At 43.3% G+C, this 23,512-nt stretch overlaps 1 protein-coding gene across 7 annotated transcripts in view; it reads left to right on the forward strand.

Moving 5' to 3' along the window:
• The window catches only part of LOC126199258 (oocyte zinc finger protein XlCOF6.1-like), a 94,667-nt gene extending 75,649 nt beyond the window's left edge, over positions 1-19,018 (forward strand). For all 7 annotated transcript variants that reach the window (XM_049936059.1, XM_049936062.1, XM_049936058.1 and 4 more), the window contains one exon: positions 15,670-19,018. In XM_049936059.1, coding sequence (XP_049792016.1) covers positions 15,670-16,744 — 1,075 coding nt within the window. In that variant the 3' untranslated portion in view covers positions 16,745-19,018. The remainder of the gene's footprint in view (positions 1-15,669) is intronic.
• The last annotated feature ends 4,494 nt before the right edge of the window (positions 19,019-23,512 follow it).

Here is a 23,512-nt window from a genome sequence, read left to right on the forward strand (position 1 = left end):
GGCTGAAGGTGAGGCCTTTGGATAGGACAGAGGTTTCGGATTGGGAGAGAGGTTTGGAGGAAAGGTTAACTACTGAATTAGGGTGTTGTGGTTCCAGGTTGTGTTGATTGGAATTTTGAGGTTTTGGAGGGAGTGGAGCTGGAAGTGGGAGATTGAGTAGATGGGAGAGACTGGGTTGGTGTGCAATGAGAGGAGGTTGAGGTTTGCTGGAAAGGTTGTGAAGGGTGAGTGAGTTGCCTTTCCGGAGGTGGGAAACCAGGAGATTGGATAGTTTTTTGAGGTGTAGGGTGGCATGCTGTTCTAATTTGCGGTTGGCCTGTAGGAGGGTGCTCTGAACAGCCGGTGTGGCTGTGGGAGAGGAAAGATTAAGGACTTTTATTAAGGATAGGAGTTGACGGGTGTGTTCATTGGCTAAGTTGATGTGTAGGTGAAGGATTAGGTGGGTGAGGGCAATGGATTGTTCAGTTTGGAACTGGTATAGGGACTGATGGAAAGAAGTGTTGCAGCCAGAGATGGGAACTTTTAAGTGTGAGGCCTTTGGGGGTAATGCCAAATGTCAGACAAGCCTGAGAAAATAGAATATGGGAGCGTCTCTGGCTGCAACCCTTCTTTCCATCAATCCCTATACCAGTTCCAAACTGAACAATCCATTGCCCTCACCCACCTAATCCTTCACCTACACATCAACTTAGCCAATGAACACACCCGTCGATTCCTATCCTTAATAAAAGTCCTTAATCTTTCCTTTCCCACATCCACACCGGCTGTTCAGAGCACCCTCCTACAGGCCAACCGCAAATTAGAACAGCATGCCACCCTACACCTCAAAAAACTATCCAATCTCCTGGTTTCCCACCTCCGGAAAGGCAACTCACACACCCTTCACAACCTTTCCAGCAAACCTCAACCTCCTCTCATTGCACACAAGCCCAGTCTCTCCCATCTACTCAATCTCCCACTTCCAGCTCCACTCCCTCCAAAACCTCAAAATTCCAATCAACACAATCTGGAACCACAACACCCTAATTCAGTAGTTAACCTTTCCTCCAAACCTCTCTCCCAATCCGAAACCTCTGTCCTATCCAAAGGCCTCACCTTCAGCCCCACTCCCAGATTCAACCAAACAGCCCTCGTCAAAGATTTACTGTCCTACTCTCGTACTCTCTGCTGGAAATATCACTTTGCCACGAAGAAAAATGATCCTAATCGTACTCCTAATGATCCAACTACCCAGGACACTATCCAAATTGAACCCTGCCTGGAACAGTTCCGTCCTCCGTCGCAGCGGGACCCACCTCCTCTTCCTCAAAATCACCCTCTCCAAACCTTCCAGGAATTTCTAACTTCCAGCCTTGCATCTCAATCCTTCTTAAAAAACTGTAATCCTACTCCCAACATCACCACTGCTGAAGCCCAGGCTATCCGTGATCTGAAGGCTGACCGATCCATAGTCATTCTTCCGGCGGACAAGTGTTCCACGACCGTGGTACTTGATCGTCGGGAGTATGTGGTTGAGGGATTGCGTCAGCTGTCAGACAACACCACATACAAAGTTTGCCAAGGTAATCCCATTCCCGATGTCCAGGCAGAGCTTCAAGGAATCCTCAGAACCTTAGGCCCCCTACAAAACCTTTCACCGGACTCCATCAACCTCCTGACCCCACCGACACCCCGCACCCCTACCTTCTACCTAAAATTAACAAACCCAATCATCCCGGCCGCCCCATTGTAGCTGGTTACCAAGCCCCCACAGAACATATCTCTGCCTACGTAGATCAACACCTTCAACCCATTACATGCAGTCTCCCATCCTTCATCAAAGACACCAACCACTTTCTCGAACGCCTGGAATCCTTACCCAATCTGTTACCCCCGGAAGCCATCCTTGTAACCATTGATGCCACTTCCTTATACACAAATATTCCGCACGTCCAGGGCCTCGCTGCGATGGAGCATTTCCTTTCACGCCGATCACCTGCCACCCTACCTAAAACCTCTTTCCTCATTACCTTAGCCAGCTTCATCCTGACCCACAACTTCTTCACTTTTGAAGGCCAGACATACCAACAATTAAAGGGAACAGCCATGGGTACCAGGATGGCCCCCTCGTACGCCAACCTATTCATGGGTCGCCTAGAGGAAGCCTTCTCGGTTACCCAGGCCTGCCAACCCAAAGTTTGGTACAGATTTATTGGTGACATCTTCATGATCTGGACTCACAGTGAAGAAGAACTCCAGAATTTCCTCTCCAACCTCAACTCCTTTGGTTCCATCAGATTCACCTGGTCCTACTCCAAATCCCACGCCACTTTCCTTGACGTTGACCTCCATCTGTCCAATGGCCAGCTTCACACGTCCGTCCACGTCAAACCCACCAACAAGCAACAGTACCTCCATTATGACAGCTGCCACCCATTCCACATCAAACGGTCCCTTCCCTACAGCCTAGGTCTTCGTGGCAAACGAATCTGCTCCAGTCCGGAATCCCTGAACCATTACACCAACAACCTGACAACAGCTTTCGCATCCCGTAACTACCCTCCCGACCTGGTACAGAAGCAAATAACCAGAGCCACTTCCTCATCCCCTCAAACCCAGAACCTCCCACAGAAGAACCACAAAAGTGCCCCAACTTGTGACAGGATACTTTCCGGGACTGGACCAGACTCTGAATGTGGCTCTCCAGCAGGGATACGACTTCCTCAAATCCTGCCCTGAAATGAGATCCATCCTTCATGAAATCCTCCCCACTCCACCAAGAGTGTCTTTCCGCCGTCCACCTAACCTTCGTAACCTGTTAGTTCATCCCTATGAAATCCCCAAACCACCTTCCCTACCCTCTGGCTCCTATCCTTGTAACCGCCCCCGGTGTAAAACCTGTCCCATGCACCCTCCAACCACCACCTACTCCAGTCCTGTAACCCGGAAGGTGTACACGATCAAAGGCAGAGCCACGTGTGAAAGCACCCACGTGATTTACCAACTGACCTGCCTACACTGTGATGCATTCTATGTGGGAATGACCAGCAACAAACTGTCCATTCGCATGAATGGACACAGGCAGACAGTGTTTGTTGGTAATGAGGATCACCCTGTGGCTAAACATGCCTTGGTGCACGACCAGCACATCTTGGCACAGTGTTACACCACCCGGGTTATCTGGATACTTCCCACCAACACCAACCTATCCGAACTCCGGAGATGGGAACTTGCTCTTCAATGTATCCTCTCTTCCCGTTACCCACCAGGCCTCAATCTCCACTAATTTCAAGTTGCCACCACTCATACGTCACCTGTCATTCAACAACATCTTTGCCTCTGTACTTCCGCCTCGACTGACATCTCTGCCCAAACTTTTTGTCTTTAAATATGTCTGCTTGTGTCTGTATATGTGTGGATGGATATGTGTGTGTGTGTGTGTGTGTGTGTGTGTGTGTGTGCGCGAGCGCTAGTGTATACCCGTCCTTTTTCCCCCTAAGGTAAGTCTTTCCGCTCCCGGGTTGGGATGACTCCTTATCCTCTCCCTTAAAACCCACATTCTTTCGTCTTTCCCTCTCCTTCCTTCTTTCCTGATGAGGCAACAGTTTGTTGCGAAAGCTTGAATTTTGTGTGTATGTTTGTGTGTCTATCGACCTGCCAGCGCTTTCGTTCGGTAAGTCACATCATCTTTGTTTTTAGATATATTATTATATAGTAAAATATATAATTATATATAATATTTTGTATTATTATAATAGGATATAATGTATAATTATTTAATTCAATTTACCTTTATAACTTCACAAGACGAGCCACAGTCTCGCTCATCACTTGCCAGTTACGAGCTGGATAAGAATAACCAGTGAGCAGCGGTAATGGCATGCCCCAGAACACTAATATTAAATGGACTTGAGAGCACTTTCATGGAACACTTAGAATAAGGAGAAAGGTTATCTGTACTGATGAGTATGGTACATTTTGGTATTTGCGGATCACAGAGTATGAACATATTTAAAATAACATGATGCAGTTCAAACCACTTTGTAAAAGGTACTCTTCAAGCAGATGATGGAGATGTTCTTGTGTAGGGATTGCTTACACAGGATGAAACAAATTCCCAGATATGTCTGCCATCATCTTTCACCAGTGTAAAATAAAGAAACTTACTGTTTCATCATTTGCATCTATTTGTTTGCCTGTAGCATCCAGCTTATGTGCCCTGCCTCACTCCAGTTACCTGTTATCAGTCCTAATGAGTACATTTGGGACGTAATTGAATGATTTGTGCGTGACTAGGGTGCAGCTCTGAATAATTTGCACATGTGATTCATGGTTGAGTGGTTATGAATCAGGATGGCTTCTCAGTGTGTTTGGTGTTTTATGGAGGCCATTCCATGATGCAGAGTGTTCAAAAAAACAACTTGGCACCTACTTGTGCAAACAGCATAGTAGGGAGGAGGTGAGGTAATGGTTCGGGTTGCATTACTAGTTGCCAGTAGACAGTGCAGTAGGGAAGGTGCAGCTGAGGTGCAAGCTGAAGCTTGATCACAAGCAAAACTTGTAAGCTCAACTAGTGAGTCTCCAAATGATAATATTGTCAGTACGACCCATAGTCCAACATGTCAACCATTCATTATTAAAACCACTGTGGGGTACAAGATTACATTGAAATTGCACAAGAAGGAGCACTTTATTCTCACCTGACTTCTAAACCCATTTTTCCTTTCTCTTGTCGTTATGTTAAAATTAGCTTCTTTCATCAAAACACACCAGGATTTACACAGTTTCAAGTAATGCAGTTGCAATTGTGACAGAATCCTGAAAGTCTGTTGTTGATGCCTTAAAGAAACAAGCCAGGGGCTGTAAAATGAAAACTGTCGAAAACATCATAATGCCATTACCTTCGGAAGAATGGTTGGTTCCTATAAAATGCTGTAGTCCTAAACTTGCTGCTGGAGGGACATTTGTGTACACCCACATGACAACAGAGCAAGCACACACACATGTTGACTGTCTGCTGCACTCAGTCATGCTGGAAACAGTGAAATGGAGGCTTCAAAAGAAAAGAAAAGAAAAGATGTGTAGTGCATTTTGTGACAGTGGAAGGAATGTGGGGAATGGAAATTCATTCAAGAATGAATGGAGAGTGTTGCACATCTGTTGCAAAATTAAAACATTGCACAAGCAATTCTGGGAAGGATGGATGTTTTTGGCCATTGATGCATGGTCTGGAATGACACATCACATTACCAACACCATTGTCTGGCAGGTGGATGCCCTCATTACTCAAGGCCAGAAGTTATGGTAGCAGCTATCGCTGCAGGGATAGGATGTGCAGTGCTCTCCGTACACTTGTGCCATTCTTCAATGAATTTCCATTCCCCACATTCCTTCCGCTGTCAGGAAATGCACTACACTCCTTTGCTCTTCTTTTGAAGCCTCCATTTCGCTGTTTGCAGCAGACAGTGCAGTAGGTGGTCAAAGTGTGTGCGTGCTTGCTCTGTCATCATGTGGGTGTGCATCTGTGTTCCTCTAGTGACAAGTTTTGGACATTAAGTGCTCTTGTAGGGTCCGCTCCTTCTGCAGGCAACGTCATTATGATTCTTTCAGTAGTTTTCATGTTATAGCCTCTAGTTCATTTCTTTTTTAATGCATCACATACAAGGAAAAACTGAGGACAAGTCAAGTTAATAGCTTATGAAAAATTAGGTTGTTGCAAACCCTTACTAATTCTCATTTCACCAGCTGTCATTGGCCCTTAAAATAATTAAATTTTTTAAATAAAAAACCTGTCGTTTTTCATATATCATGGCAGATAAAGTGTGTCATGTCAACTATGTGACAAAATACTCTCTGCTTTTCATGGTGTCATGTGCCCAAAACTTGTTTTGATATCTTGAACCGTTTACGAGATATGAGGGGTGTTATGAATATTTCATTTTCACTGTAGTGTCTGCATGCACTATTGGAAGTGAATGCACTATATACAATCCATTTTCTCGAGATTGGAGGCAGATATGGATCTCATCTTAATTTAATATGTTAGACTGGTGTGTGGAGCATAGAAACACATAACACGAAACACTTTTCATGCTTTCTTTTGAGCTCTTGCTCTTTTTGTCGCAAATGTACAAACATTCACTCACACAACCACTACGTGTTTCTATACTCCATACATCAGGCCGCTATAGGTACGTGGTTTTACATACTGTTCCATCCTGGAACTTCCATTATTGCATTTAAGTATGTTAGCTACTACCAGTGTACAGCATTGCATGACCTAACATACACGTAATGCATACTCAAAAGGAACCCTATTTTCATTGCAAAGTTTTCAAATTTCATGCAGTAGCATGCTTAATATCTGCTACTGTAAACAAAATGGTAGGCAGTTCATCATAAAACTGATGAATGAGGCAATGATATGGGAGAGATTTTTTTTTTTCCAACCAAGTTGTGTCCCTAAATAGTTTGAGAAAGACTGTTGAACAGTAACTTCTCCAGTGGTTATTTTGCAATTGTGTACTCACAAAATAAAGAGTTTTTTGACTATTTATGTGCAATACGTTACATTTGCTTGTGTTAAGGGTGAATTACCAGTCCCTGCATAAGGCGTCAATCCCCTCCCCAGCATTTCACTACAATTTTATATCATTGCAACTTCCCTGTACACAACAACATTATCCACGCAAAGCCATATTGAACTTCTGACTTGTCTACTAGGTCATTTAAATATATTATGAAAAGTAATGGTGTTATAACACTTCCTTGAGTTTTATCCAATCACTTTTACTTCTGAAGACTTCAGTCTGTTAAGAATGACATACTGTGTTCTGTTTGCCAGAAAGGTCATCATTCACAGTGTTGAGAGTGGCTGTGATATGGGGTCTGAGTGGGGTACAGTCAAGTGGGGGGGCGGCAGGGGGGCAGGGATCAGTGTGGGGCCACTCCTGTTCCATATAAATGATATGCTCTCTAGTATTGTGGGTAGCTCTAAAATATTTCTGTTTGCTGATGAAACTAGCTTGATAGTAAACGATGTTGTGTGCAACATTGGCCGGTTTCAAATAGTGTAGCTCGTGACATAAGTTCATGGCTTGTAGAAAATAAACGCTAAATCACAGTAAGACTCAATTTTTACAGTTTCTAACACACAATTGAACAAAACCCCACGTTTTAATTTCACAGAATGGGCATGTGATTAGTAAAACTGAACAGTTCAAATTTGTAGGTGTTCAGATAGATAGTACTCTGCCGTGGAAAGCCCATGTTCAAGATATTGTTCAAAGACTTAATGCTGCCATTTTTACTATTCGAATGATATCTGAAGTGAGTGATCGTTCAACACAAAAATTAGTCTCCTTTGCTTATTTTCATTTGCATATGTTGTATGGTATTATATTTTGAGGTAACTCTTCCCATTCTAAAAGGATATTTTTGGCTCAGAAATGGTTGGCTAGGCCAATAAGTCCTGCCCGGGATACTGCCCACATTGAGGCTGACCCCTCAGCTGTGGTAGAGTGGGAGCTCATCTCGAGGTGTGGCAGGGGGCAAAAGACATTCCGGAGGGCTGAACGGAAGTCCTCTCCAGTTTGTCTGACGAACTGGGTTCGGGCTATGTCTCCGGCTGATACTGGTCTTCGGCCGGACATGGCTGCTTGTTCTGTTCCAGAGGTTGCCCCTCAGTCTGCAAGATCCGGGCGGTCGCAGATGGTGGGCTTACTGGCAGTTGGGAGCTCCAACGTCAGGCGTGTAATGGGGCGCCTTAGGGATATGGCAGCAAGAGAGGGGAGGAAAATCCAATGTGCACTCCGTGTGCATACTGGGGGGAGTCATTCCAGATGTGGAAAGGGTCCTTCCGGATGCCATGAAAGGTACAGGGTGCACCCACCTGCAGGTGGTCGCTCATGTCGGCACCAATGATGTGTGTTGCTATGGATCGGAGGAAATCGGTTGGTTGGTTTGGGGAAGGAGACCAGACAGCGAGGTCACCGGTCTCATCGGATTAGGGAAGGACGGGGAAGGAAGTCGAACGTGCCCTTTGAAAGGTACCATCCCGGCATTTGCCTGGAGAGATTTAGGGAAATCACGGAAAACCTAAATCAGGATGGCTGGACGCGGGATTGAACCGTCGTCCTCCCGAATGCGAGTCCAGTGTCTAACCACTGCGCCACCTCGATCGGTCGGAGGAAATCCTCTCTGCCTTCTGGCGACTATCTGATTTGGTGAAGACTGCCAGTCTTGCTAGCGGGATGAAAGCAGAGCTCACCATCTGCATCATCGTAGACGGGACTGACTGCGGACCTTTGGTATAGAGCCGAGTGGAGGGTCTGAATCAGAGGCTGAGACGGTTCTGCGACCGTGTGGGCTGCAGATTCCTCGACTTGCGCCATAGTGTGGTGGGGTTTCGGGTTCCGCTGGATAGGTCAGGAGTCCACTACACGCAGCAGGCGGTTACACGGGTAGAAGGGGTTGTGTGGCATGGCCTAGGCGTTTTTTTTTTAGGTTAGATGGCCTCGGGCAAGTACAGAAAGGGCAACAGCCTCAAAGGGTGCAGGGTGAAGTCAGGACATGCGGGGACCAAGCAGCAATCATTATTGTAATTGTAAACTGTCGAAGCTGCATTGGTAAAGTACCGGAACTTCAAGTGCTGATAGAAAGCATGGAAACTGAAATCATTATAGGTAAGGAAAGCTGGCTGAAGCCAGAGATAAATTCTGCCAAAATTTTTACAAAGACACAGTCGGTGTTTAGAAAGGATAGATTGCATGCAACTGGTGGTGGTGTGTTTGTCGCTGTTAGTAGTAGTTTATCCTGTAGTGAAGTAGAAGTGGATAGTTCCTGTGAATTATTATGGGTGGATGTTACACTCAACAACCGAGCTAGGTTAATAATTGGCTCCTTTTATCGACCTCCCAACTCAGCAGCATTAGTGGCAGAACAACTCAGAGAAAATCTGGAATACATTTCACATAAATTTTCTCAGCATGTTATAGTCTTAGGTGGAGATTTCAATTTACCGGATATAGACTGGGACACTCAGATGTTTAGGATGGGTGGAAGGGACAGAGCATCGAGTGATATTATACTGAGTGCAGTATCCGAAAATTACCTCGAGCAATTAAACAGAGAACCGACTCATAGAGATAACATCTTGGACCTACTGATAACAAACAGACCCGAACTTTTCGACTCTGTAAGTGCAGAACAGGGAATCAGTGAACATAAGGCTGTTGCAGCATCCCTGAATATGGAAGTAAATAGGAATATAAAAAAGGGAGGAAGGTTTATCTGTTTAGCAAGAGTAATAGAAGGCAGATTTCAGACTACCTAACAGATCGAAATGAAAATTTCTGTTCCGACACTGACAGTGTTGAGTGTTTATGGAAAAAGTTGAAGGCAATCACAAATGCATTTTGACAGTTACATGATGAATAAAACTGTGAGGGACGGGAAAAACCCACCGTGGTTCAACAACAAAGTTAGGAAACTACTGCGAAAGCAAAGAGAGCTTCACTGCAAGTTTAAACGCAGCCAAAAACTCTCAGGCAAACAGAAGCTAAACGATGTCAAAGTTAGCGTAAGGAGGGCTATGCCTGAAGTGTTCAGTGAATTCGAAAGTAAAATTCTATGTACTGACTTGACAGAAAATCCTAGGAAGTTCTGGGTCTTATGTTAAATCAGTAAGTGGCTCGAAACAGCATATCCAGACACTCCGGGATGATGATGGCATTGAAACAGAAGATGACACGCGTTAAGCTGAAATACTAAACATCTTTTTCCAAAGCTGTTTCACAGAGGAAGACCGCACTGCAGTTCCTTCTCTAAATACTCGGCCAAACGAAAAAATGGCTGACATCGAAATAAGTGTCCACGGAATAGAAAAGCAACTGGAATCACTCAACAGAGGAAAGTCCACTGGACCTGACGGGATATCAATTCGATTCCACACAGAGTATGTGAAAGAACTTGCCCCCCTTCTAACAGCCGTGTACCGCAAGTCTCTAGAAGAATGGAAGGTTCCAAATGATTGGAAAATAGCACAGGTAGTCCCAGTCTTCAAGAAGGGTCGTCGAGCAGATGCGCAAAACTATAGACCTATATCTCCGACATTGATATGTTGTAGAATTTTAGAACATGTTTTTTGCTCTTGTATCATGTCATTTCTGGAAACCCAGAATCTACTCTGTAGGAATCAACATGGATTCTGGAAACAGCGATCGTGTGTGAGACCCAACTTGCTTTATTTGTTCATGAGACCCAGAAAATATTAGATACGGGCTCCCAGGTAGATGCTATTTTCCTTGACTTCCGGAAGGCGTTTGATACAGTTCCACACTGTCACCTGATAAACAAAGTAAGAGCCTATGGAATATCAGACCAGCTGTGTGGCTGGATTGAAGAGTTTTTAGCAAACAGAACACAGCATATTGTTATCAATGGAGAAACGTCTACAGACGTTAAAGTAACCTCTGGCGTGCCACAGGGGAGTGATATGGGACCATTGCTTTTCACAATATATATAAATGACCTAGTAGATAGTGTTCGAAGTTCCATACGGCTTTTCGCGGATGATGCTGTAGTACACACAGAAGTTGCAGCATTAGAAAATTGCAGTGAAATGCAGGAAGATCTGCAGCAGATAGGCACTTGGTGCAGGGAGGGGCAACTGACCCCTAACATTGACAAATGTAATGTATTGAGAATACATAGAAAGAAGGATCCTTTATTGTATGACTATATGATAGCGGAACAAACACTGGTAGCAGTTACTTCTGTAAAATATCTGGGAGTATGCGTGTGGAACGATTTGAAGTGGAATGAATATATAAAATTAATTGTTGGTAAGGCAGGTACCAGTCCTTAAAAAATGTAGTCCATCAACAAAGGAGGTGGCTTACAAAACACTCGTTCGACCTATACTTGAGTATTGCTCATCAGTGTGGGATCCGTACCAGATCGGGTTGACGGAGGAGATAGAGAAGATCCAAAGAAGAGCGGTGTGTTTCGTCACAGGGTTATTTGGTAAGCATGATAGCATTACGGAGATGTTTAGCAAACTCAAGTGGCAGACTCTGCAATAGAGGTGCTCTGGATCGCAGTGTAGCTTGCTGTCCAGGTTTCAAGAGGGTGCGTTTCTGGATGAGGTATCGAATATATTGCTTCCCCGTACTTATACCTCCTGAGGAGATCACGAATGTAAAATTAGAGAGATTCCAGCACGCACGGGGGCTTTCCGGCAGTCGTTCTTTCTGCAAACCATACGCGACGGGAACAGGAAATGGAGGTAATGACAGTGGCACGTAAAGTGCCCACCGCCACACACCGTTGGGTGGCTTGTGGAGTATAAATGTAGATGTAGATGTACTGTCGTGTCTTGTTAACAATATTATGTTATTCCCATGAACAAGCAGCTTTCACTCAGTTAATACTCGGCAGAAATCTAACCTGCATTTGGATCGGTCTTCCTTAACTCTTTTGCAGAAAGGTGTGCAATATAGTGCTGCATCCATTTTCAATAAGGTACCACTCAGATTCAAAAATATTAACAGTAATCCATGCGCTGGGGTCACTTCTTCTATTCTGTCGAGGAGTTCCTTGAAACATTAAGCTGATTCTTGTTGTATTGTTGATTGCGTTTACTTAAACTTATGGCTTGACTTTTGTCGGGTTCATAAACATTTTATTTTTATCTGTTATTTCTTTTATGTTGTAATTTTATGTACTGACATGTTCCATGACCTTGGAGATTTGCTCCTCAATTTGGTCCTAGGAACTTGACATGTAAAAAAAAGACTTTTGAGCCCATGATTTTCTGTATGTTCATATTTTGATCACTAGGCAGCAGTGCAGAACTGTATTGAATGCCCTGTATCTACTGCTGTCTGACTGTCGTGTATGAACAGACAGAGTTGGATTTCACAAAATCATTGTTTTTTGAACCCACATGGACTCCTACAGTGGAGATTTTTGGTCTCCAGAAATACCATAATTCGTAAGTATAAAACACGTTCCAAAATTTTACAGCAGTACATCATCACGTATAGAGGCTTGTAGTTTTGTGTGTCTGTTGGACCCTTCTTGAAAACAAGTATGACCTGTGTTTCTTTCTAATCATTACAAACTCTTCGCTCCTCTGGAGACCTATTAGGCGTGTGGTACACTGCTGCTAGAAGAGGGGAAAGTTCTTTCACATAGTCTGTCTAGAACTGTACCAATATCTAGTCATGTCCAATGACCTTTCCTCTGTTGAGCAAGTTCAGTTACTTTTATATCCCGTGGACTCTTATTTTGGTGTCTTTCATTTTGTCATTTGTGCAGAGATTTAAAGCAGGTACAACAGTATGATCATTCTCTGGGAAGCAGCCTTGTAAAATATGTTCAGTATTTGGGCCTTTTCTATGTCATCCTCCATTTCAATGTCATTATCATCACATAGATTCTTAGGTAGTATTTTACTTTTGAATTGGTTGAACACTTTACGCGTGGCTCCTCTTACACTAATTTTGGTTTCGTTTAGTTTTTGTTTGTCTGTGGGGCTTTAGATACATTTGCATTTGCAGTGAAGCTCTCTTTGCTTTTTTAGTATATTTTTAACATGGCTGTTGAACCACAGAGGGTCTCATATATCCCTCACAACTTTTCTGGACACTTACCTGTTTAAGATCTGGACACTTACCTGTTTAAGGTGTACTGAACTTTTTTCATTAAAAACCCAACATTTATTGCTTCAGATGAAATGTTTGTACCACTCAGTTAATCTTAAATGTTTCTTTTTGTCTTGCTTAGGGGGAAGATATTCCTACTTTTCTTTGTATTTTTAGTAAAGCCATATACAGATATGTTGGAATGACTTTTTGATCTCAGAGTCCTTGTCCTACAGCACACTGAGATAAACTGGCTGTAGTGGTCTGTGTGCTCATTTAAATCAGACCACAAGTAGTGTTTGCACCTGCATGAGCGTAGTGGTGGCCGAAGGGGGGACTCGCTTCTAGATACCAATGGTTCACCCTCTGTCAGACATATCGGAGTCAGCCTGTCTGGCGAGCCTTCCTGGCATGCTGTGGCTGGTGATGTTGTTGTTATTAATCTCTTTGGTGGATTGGCTGAGGTAGAGGTAGGAAGATGGTGCTGCAGCTGCTCGGACTGTCTTGATTCTCATATCTGGCTACAACGTGAAGTGGCAGTCACTGCAGCAAGGAATACGGTGTCACAATAATGTTGACTGGTAAGTGTCCCGTGTTCAAAGATTTGGAGGTCAGTATGCCCATGCAACATTATGCCTCCCCACACCATAAAACCTGGACCACCAAAATGATGATGTTCAACGATGTTCCTGGGTGCATTGTCCTGATGCTCTTGGTATGATCGCAAATAGTGCCACTGATGTGCGGTTGCCTGTAGAACACAACATGCTGTCCATTGGCCGAAGAGATCACCCCCCCATGCAGTAGCTGTGCCTTGGCGGACTGAGAGATTGTGTGCCTTGTAGTCCTGTTAAATGTGATTGCAACTGCACCTGCTGTTTGATGTGAGGCCCATCTTGCATGCTGCACAATGTAGCAATCATTTGCTGCTGATAGTTTACTGTGGTCGGCACCTCCTCCCCCTCAGGCAGCAGTGCCTGTGGTCCAGAACACTTTCCCTGCACGTGAAACAATTGCTGTGAGCAATACCTCATCACACTTTGTCCTTCTTCCAGTTTCCCTATGATTCTTTCCCAAGTGAAGTCATTCAAATGTTATCTCCAGGCCATGTTGTAATGAAGAAAACCACCACAATGCAGTGTAACTGCTCACTGATTGAACACACTGTCTTTTCTTGTTGTTTCAACTGTCTTTTGTTACGGGGCCAGCCCCATTTGCTGCTACAGTCACACTGACCTCATGCCATGTGATGTCCAACTTTCTGTGCGCTACTGGGAGACTTCTGACATGTTCCCACACTTCTTCATTGTCCTGAATAGTTAACGTATTATAAAACATATTGTGTTACTTTACCTAGTTTGTCCAAACGTTTTGCAGAGAAATGTTATAATAGAAGTGTGTTTACAGTTAACATTGTTACTTTATAGGCAAGTAAAAGGAATCTTCAAACTAGATGAGTAGTATTAGCACAACTAATGACATTCCCAGTTTTTTGTTTAATCTAACATGTAAGCTTTGTGAATACCTTTGGAACAGAGTACATAACTCCACCCTGAACCATTGACAAGAGGGAAACTTGTTGGTGAGTGCTATTTTTGTGTCTTGTATTGTGAATGAAAAATCGCAGTACAACTGACACAGTGTTTTTTTGTTTTATCACCAGAAGCATGTACGATTAAAGAGTAAATTTACTGGGAAGTGAGTGGAAAAATTACAAAACTCTTAAAGAGTTCTCTGCAAGAAGTTTGGTAATTTTGCTTGCGCAACAGGGGGGTCACTCTCAATCTTGCCCCTCCTTTCTTTCAAATTCCCCAACTAATCTGTCACTTTTGAACAAATATAAAAGATCTTAAAATTTGAAAGTTTTTTTCTAATTTTAAGTGTTTCTACCAGCAGTACTTGAAATTACACCTCCAAAAGCTAAGAGCTGGCCAGTCTTTATGTTTCCGTGTAATTGAACAGTTGTGTCAATCGGATTTTGATACTTAGCTGAATACTGCTGTGGCCAGGTTGGTTGGTGTTGGCTGGTCAGGACGTTAGACTCATTTCCAGGTGGTTCTGAGTTCAATTCCCTATTTGGCTGCCATACCTATTCAGGTTTTCTATGATTTAATGAAATCAAAAAGTCAAATGCAAGCAATGCTCTTTTGCAGTTGCTTCCTTCCTTCATTTAGGTCTATTCCAAAATAGTGCTCTATGGATATTAATGTTGACAGAAAGTAATTATTATTTTTTTTTCAGATATTTCTGTTATCAAAGAAAAATACTGTGCTAACAGTTCTTTTTGATCTAGAGCATTATACAGGGTGAGTCAAAAAGGACTTTACAACTTTGGAATGGCATAGAATTTTTTTGAGATAATTTACGGAATCGGTAGATGTGTCATTTTGTAGCAAGCAACATCAAGTGTAATTCATGTAGTGCACCAGCACCACATTCTGCCACCAGAAGCACCAGCATACTGCACAGTTAAAATGGCTACTTTTACTTGTGCAGAGCATGCTCACTGTGTTTTGACAGCACTGGATTTCTTTCTCTGTGGTTTAATTAAAGACCATGTGTATGTTTCTTCCCTACCAAACAGTTTAACTGACCCGAGAAATCAAATCTAAGCTGCTGTTGCACAAATTGTGCCCAGTTTGCTGCAAAAAAATGTAGGAAGAAATTGATTACTGGTGGTATGTTTGCAGCATCACAAGTGGTAGTCACATTGAACCAACATGACACTTGACACTTTTTGTGAAACTTGAGGTAGTTTGCTACAAAACGACACATCTACCGATTCTGTAAGTTATCTCAATAAATTTCTATATCATTCCAAAGTTGTATATTCGATTATGACACACTCTGCATTAGCAGTGAAAATGCTTTAATCCTTTTGCCTAACGTTTCTCTTCTTGATGAGCATTTTGAAGAACCACATCAATATTCTTTATTGTTTACACTCTATTGATTGTTCTTTATTGTTTACACTCTATTGATTGCAGCTTCCCAATTTACAATGTGGAAATTTCAACATATTTTAATTTTTTTTATTTTACAGGAGTAGAAGTCATGCAGCAACTCGTCAGCAATTACTTACACTCAAGAAAGATGATGCAGCTGTGAGTAATATTCGCCGACAAGCACCACAACGAAGTGCCCAGAAATTTCCTGCAGAAGATGTAACTGACAAAACAAGACCATATGGGTGTCCTGATTGTGGAAAGGCATTTGTGTCTTCATCAAAATTAACAATACACAGGAGAATACATACTGGTGAAAAGCCATATGCATGCATAGAATGTGGCAAAACATTTGTGTCTTCCTCGCAGCTGAGCGTTCACTTCAAAACTCACACTGGTGAGAAACCATATAAATGCATAGAGTGCGGCAAGCGTTTTATTTCATCATCCCAGTTAACAGTTCACATACGTTCACATACTGGTGAGAAACCATTTCCTTGTAAGTTGTGTGGTAAAGCATTTGTTTCATCATCCCACTTGACTGTCCATATGCGGATCCATACTGGTGAAGAACCATTTTCTTGTGCACACTGTGGCCAGAAGTTTGCACGTTCCACAAGCTTGGTAGTACATTTACGAAAGCACACGGGTGAAAAACCTTTTTCTTGTCATGAATGTGGGAAAACATTTGTTACATCATCTCATCTCACAGTCCACAGAAGAGTCCACACTGGAGAGAGACCATTCTCGTGCGAACAATGTGGAAAGGCATTCTCTCAGTCGTCTCAACTAAAATCTCATTATAGAAAACATTCAGGTGAGAAACCTTTCAGCTGCAGCATTTGTGGGAAACTATTTGCCCATTCATCACATCTAACATCTCACATTAGAGTGCATTCAGGGGAAAGGCTTTTGTATTGCCCTGTTTGCCAAATGAAATTCACATCACAGTCTCACCTGGCACGGCATCTTCCTTCTCATTCCAGAGATAGGCCATTCAAATGTGAAGTATGTGGCAAGGGTTTCAAGCATAAGTCTAATATGGCAAGGCATGTTATGAACCACTCAGTCCACACTGATTCTTTATGGCAAGGTTTGTTGCCAGTTACAGAGACAACCCAGGACATTCAAAATGACTGCGCACATGTCAGTGAATGTTCAGTGGACAGCTGAGTGTCACACATGCAAAACAGTGTATCAAACACACGGTAATTTGTGCAGACCTGATATATTCCAGCATCACAGTTAGAAAGTATCTGTCAGTAATCATTTGCTGTCAGTGACATCATAAATAGCTTAGTGAAGCTCTGAAAAATAAAACTCAGTAACGAAGGTTTTATTTATCTCCAGAGCGTAATGAGCATTGTGTTCAGGTTTTATTATTTGTAAGTACCTGTGCCTTTGTGTATCTGTTTGTAATGTATTCTGAATGATTTGTTACTCAAGAGTTGAAATTTGTGCACAATGTAAAAAGTATAAAAATGAATCCTTGATTAATTCCATTTGAGAAGCGAAAAGAAGACTGTTAAAAATAGATGCAATAATATGCTATGGTATGTAACTTGAGATAAGTTTTGTGTTATAAATGTCAAAGAGCATATGTTTTTATACAATGTAACATATCATTTGACTTTACAAACTGTAAGCAGTCATGACTATCCTTCTACTGACTGATGTATTACATTTTCTGTATCTAGTTTTATGTGGCTGCTGCAGATGTGGTAGGTGTTGGTGGGAGAGGTAGTAAGTCTCAAGTGTATTGAGCTTCCTATAGGCATTTATATTGAAATACATAATAATTTGAGAGGGAAACTTGTAATAATGATTTAGAGAAGTAAGAACTATTTCAGCGAGCTAGGTGAAATTCTTATGAACTATATGTGTGAAAAATTTTGTTGTTTTGGAATAATGCTATATTATTATTATTGAAGTTTTCTGTCACAAAAAAATATGCAATTTGAATGCGGAGCTGATAGGAACAAAATACCAGTTATCTTCACAATCACATACATTATTAATGTTTTGTATGAGGAATTTTCCAAATTAGGCCATAAAGACCGTTTCTTACAAACTATGAAATTCAAGTGCTGAAATCTGACAAGGTTCATTGAGAATATCTGTCTCTTATATAGTAGTAAAATTAAATATATGTTATGAATGGTGGCCCTTTTTAGTAACTGTTTGGTAGGATGTAATAGCACACAGAAGGTAGGTGTCGGGGAGGGGGAATAATGGAACAGGAGTGTGTTACTTTTAACACAGACATGGCATATAACAGTCAATAGCCATATAAAATGCCCTGGGTTTCCTCACCTGATGAAACAGAGAAATTGCAGTGATGATAAGAAAGAACAGAGAGGATATACACAAATAAAACAAAACATTAAGAGAAAAAACATTAATTTTCTGGAGTATGTTGTTAAAAACTGCCAGGTTGAAATACAAAATAAAAAGTTTGTAAAACTTAAGATTAGGTTAGGGGAAATAGCAATAATATTGGGAAATGGTGGTTGGCCAGTACTTATTATCTCACAGGAATGCTGATGCTTTTCACTAGAAAATAATAGACTGTGTACAGAGACTGGCATTTCACTCAAAAAGCTCTAATAAGATATATTTATATAAAAATGAAAAAGGGAACCTATGACTAGTACATGGATGTGTGGCATGGAGAGTGTTTACTAGCTATTGAGCTACCACTCTTTTTAGTTTAAATACCACTTTTACAGACACACCCAAACACATCCACCTACAGCTATGATGAAATAGTTGGTGTTGCTGCAACTGCAGGTGAAAGTCTTGGGTGTTGAAAGTGTGAACCAGAGAAGAGCAGTTGTCAAAAGCTGGAGGAAACTAAATCTGTGCTGTTAAATGTCTATATTCCATGCATTAATCAGATACAAATGGATAGCTGCCTTGCTTTATTTTTGTTTGTTGTCTCCATACTGAAATTTTTGTCGTCATAATTTGATGTTTGAATTTGTGCAAGAATTTGAAGGTTTGTAATAATTGATTTCTATCAGGATCCATCAGATGCTTTGTGGAAACATCTTAAATTACAGTCACCACATAGAATAGTAGAAAAAAATGAGGTTGTAATAAAATATTATTATTTTATATATGTAAAAAATCAGTGGGGAAGAAAAAGTATTGCAGTAAACAAGTACAAACCAAGTTTAAATTGTAATAGCTGGTAAAATGAAGTGGGAATTGTTACTCTGTACACAGACATGTCAAAAATGTGAACATAACTTGGTCAATGTGACTCATGTTTTCCTGATATATTAATGATGTACTGCATTACAGATAAAAAGAGAGCAATATAAGAGTTGTGACTTGTGAAGACTTTTTTAGGATATTCACTAGAACTGTCATTTCTCAGACAGTCAAATGTTGTAGCAATCAATTTTCACACTAAAGAGTTATAATAAAATTTTTGTTTTATAATGATGCATGTGAATTGCTGAATACTTAAGACTGTTCCTTCTCCTTTTTGGTGGTTAAATGTGTGTTACTTAAATAAGCAAACTACTTTGTCACTAAGTAGTCACTTCAGAAACCAACAGACCGTCTACTGCTTCAAAGCTCTTCTGGTTATTACATACGTGACCAGCAGAGTTCAAGTTATTGCGTGCATCTGATACTGTTTGCTTGACTTCCATTTAGAAGTCCATGATTATCCTCAGATTTTATTGCAACACAGCTTTAAGTAAAAAATGTATATGGTTTACAGTAATGTGCATAGATGAAACATGTAGCAACTTGACACAAATAGTTGAAAATTGTACTCGTCTAATAGAAACATCATAAGATTGCTTTAGGGCAGTGACTGGAGAGACTCGGGTAGAGTTTTATAAGTAAATGACTGTAGAACACCACCTTATAATTTTTAAAATTCATAACCTGTTGTAGTAACAGATCTGTTCATTCTGGTTTCCGTTTAGAGGACAAGTGAGATGTCACTGTGATAAGACACTTTGTTGATATTTGGGAGGATGGTGGTTCAAATCCACACCCCAGCACCCTGATATACGTCTCTTGTAGTTTCCTTAAATCACTTCAGGCAAATACCAAGATGCTTCCTTCGAAAAAGATTTAGTTAGTTACATGTTCCATGGATCATTTTGCATGATAAATAGTAATGATGCAGAACGAGTCATTTTACATTCACACTGTGAATTAATTTGTATGTATGGCTAAATTCTGAACATTTCTAAGTTCTTTCTTTTCCTTTTCTCTGCAAATAGAAAAACGATATACAGATGTAATTTAAAAATTCCTGCCCACCTAGTTGTACACATTACAATAATAGAGATTCTTCTACAGATTAGGAGGAGTTGTTAAGGAGAGACTTTCTCAGTTTGTTTTCAAATTTTACTTTGCTGTCTGTCAGACATTTTGTATCAATAGGTAAGTGATCAAAAATTTGTGTTTGCAGCATTGTGCCAACTTTGTGTGCTAAAGACAACCTTAACATGGAGTAATGAATATCATTTTCCTTCTAGTACTGTAATTATGTACATCATTGTTCCTTTTGAACTGTAGTGGATGCTTTACATCATCATCAAAAAGATCTCACATGTGATATAAGATCTATCATTATAATGTTTACCCCCCCCCCCCCCTTCCCCCGCCCCTGCAGGTTCGGGGGCTAGAATAGGCCCGCGGTATTCCTGCCTGTCGTAAGAGGCGACTAAAAGGAGTCTCAACTGTTTCGGCCTTTAATGTGATGGTCCCCATTGGGGTTTGACCTCCATTTTTCCAAATTCAACAGAAGTACGAGCCTTTTGAGGAAGGACTCCTTACGTGGTGCACCATGAGTCCTCTTTGCCCTAAGACCTTGGCACTCTTTATCGCCTTGGCGTCGTCACTGCACCCTCCATCCCTAATTTTGGGCTTACACACCTGATGGATTGTGTAAGTTACGCCCTTAGTGCGTCACCATCTGCACCCACGATCACTATGGACTACCCATGGCACCCAAAATCCAGCACGGTAGCCAGCCCGTTGTGGTGGGGTCGTCATGTACCCTCTAGGTTGTAGCCCCCTGACAACACAGGGATCGTACTGCCGATGCCTGAGCTGACACCTCCCCACGTAAGCCAAGGAGTCAATGCTCATCTCTCTGGGGCATCAGGACTCCCGGCAATGGCCATTCTGCTGGGTGGCCTTTGCTGTGGCTGGGTGGCGCCCGTGGGGAGAGCCCCTGGTCGGAGTGGGTGGCATCGGGGCGGATGCCCCGCAATGAAGCGGGTGAAGTCTCAATCCGGTGGTCGCACGACCGCCAACGTCTCTAAGCGCGATAAGACAGAATTTAATGCTGTGACATATAACCCCAAATCGTTCCCTTCCCTAGCCACGCCATGGGAGGAACATAGGGCTGTGGACAGACAGGAGTCGTATTCTCCACGATACCTTGTGTGCAGCAGAATCGATGGGGATTCATTTTTGGGGACTAAGCCTCTCTTCTTTGTTCACCATCTTGAAGGTAAGTTTGGGGAAGTGGCATCTGTTTCAAAAATGAGGAGCGGGGCTATTTTGATACAAGCAGTTTCATCTGCACAGTCATGGGCGTTACTCGCTTGTGAGAAGCTCGGTGACATCCCCGTTAACGTCACTCCCCATAAGTCCTTAAATTTGGTCCAGGGGATTATCTTTCATAAAGATCTTCTGCTACAGTCTGATGATGAGCTATGGGAGAACCTGGCACGACGAGGCGTGCACTTTGTCTGTCGTGTCTTTAGGGGGCCTAAGGATAATAGGGTCGCTACCGGTGCCTTCATCCTGGCCTTTGAGGTTGACTGCTTGCCTGAGAAGGTCAAGGTCATGATCTACCGGTGCGATGTCAAGCCCTATGTCCCGCCCCCTATGCGATGCTTCCAGTGCTGGAAGTTCGGACATATGTGCTCCAGATGCAATGCCAGCCCCACGTGTCATGATTGTGGACGACCTTCACATCCTAATGCTCCATGTGCTCCGCCTCCCACCTGCGTTAACTGTGGGGAGCATCGTTCTCCCTGCTCGCCAGACTGCAGTCTACCAAAGAGAGCGGAAGATACAAGAAATTAAGACCCTGGACCGTTTAACTTACCAAGAGGCAAGGAAGAAGCTAGAATGGCTCAACCCCACATCTATGTTGAGGAGTTATGCTGCTGCAACTCTGCCGCCACCAGTTCCTGCAAAGACTCCCTTCTCAGTTGGCCCACAGAACAGTAAAGTTACGCCTGCCCCACCGCTGGTAGGGGCCACACTCTCTTCCACTGCTTCCAAAACACCCGGTTTGGGAGCAGTGGACCCCGAACAACTGGTGACATCCATCCCCACCTCTCAGCTGGAGAGGCACCAGCCTCCTCCGGCTGCTCAGCCGGAGAGGCAAAAGCCTCTTCCGGCTCCTCAGCTGGAGAAGCAACAGCCTCCTCCGGCTGCTCAGCCGGAGAGGCAACAGCCTCCTCCGGCTGCTCAGCCGGAGAGGCAACAGCCTCCTCAGGCCTCACTCGCTTTGAAGGGGTCCCTTGGGGGAGTCCCTTCCAAGGATTTTACCAGTGTCTCACAAGACGCTAGCCAGTGGCTGAGGAAGCCACCAGCTGCTGGTCGAAGGGCTTCACGCTCTTCCTCTGTTCCTGACAATGCATCAGGAAAGCCCTCCCAGCATGCGAACCCTCCTCCCAAAGACGAGAGAGAAGAGGAAGCTCTCTAAGAAGCCTAAGGACCCAGTGGTTCCCGCGCCAATGCTTCCTGTCAGCTCAGCCTCTGAGGATGACGTCGAGCTCCTTGCGTCCCCTGATGACCTCGATCTCGCCGTCTCAGAAACAATGGCAGTTGCGACGTCTGTCACTCAGTCGGTGGCAGCATGTGACTCTGTGAAGTAATTTGCTTTTTCAGTACCTTAATGCCCCTACAGGACACACTTTGTACAATCCTCCAGTGGAATTGTGGCGGTTATTTTAGCCATCTCCCTGAGCTACGACAGCTTCTGAGCATGACACCTGCTTTCTGTATTGCCCTCCAGGAAACCTGGTTCCCGGCAATGCGGACCCCTGTCCTTCATGGATACAGGGGTTATTACTGCAACCGTAGCACTTACAATAGTATGTCAGGTGGAGCCTGCGTGTATGTCCTTACCTCTGTATATACTGCTCCTGTGCCCCTTCAAACATCATTGGAAGCTGTGGCTGTCCGCGTAAGGACTACCCAGGACATAACCGTCTGCAGTGTCTATCTCCCTCCAGGTGGTACAGTCTCCCTGACCGAATTGGCTGCACTTGTCGCCCAACTCCCCACGCCTTTTCTTCTCCTGGGGGATTTTAACGCCCACAATCCCCTGTGGGGTGGAACGAAGGTTACTGGCCGAGGCAGAGAGGTCGAGAATCTCATCTCCCAACTCGACCTCTGCCTCTTAAACACTGGCGCCTCCACACATTTCAGTGTAGCGCACGGCACCTTCTCAGCCATAGATCTGTCGTTGTGCAGCCCAGGGCTTGTACCATCGGTCCACTGGAGAGTCCACGAGGACTTGTGTGGTAGTGACCATTTTACCATCTTCCTTTCACTACCACAGCGTCGCTTCCTTGAACGCTTGCCTAGATGGGCATTTAGCAAGGCCAAGTGGGACACGTTCTCCTCTGCTGCCACTGTTGAATCTCTCCCCCACGGTACCATCAATGTGGCGGTTGAGACACTGACTGCAGCGATTGTTTCCGCTGCGGAACGTACCATTCCTCGTTCGTTAGGGTGCCCCTGGTGAAAGTCAGTGCCTTGGTGGTCTCCAGAGGTCGCTGAAGCCATTAAAGAACGTCGGCGGGCTCTTCAGCGACATAAGCGGCACCCGTCTCTGGAGAACCTCATTTTATTCAAACGTCTCCGTGCTCAGGTCCGGAGGCTTATCAAACGGCAGAAACAGGAGTGCTGGGAGAGGTACGTTTCCAACATTGGTTCCCGTAC

Source organism: Schistocerca nitens, chromosome 8 (genome assembly GCF_023898315.1).
Source record: "Schistocerca nitens isolate TAMUIC-IGC-003100 chromosome 8, iqSchNite1.1, whole genome shotgun sequence".
Taxonomy (NCBI): Eukaryota; Metazoa; Arthropoda; class Insecta; order Orthoptera; family Acrididae; genus Schistocerca; species Schistocerca nitens.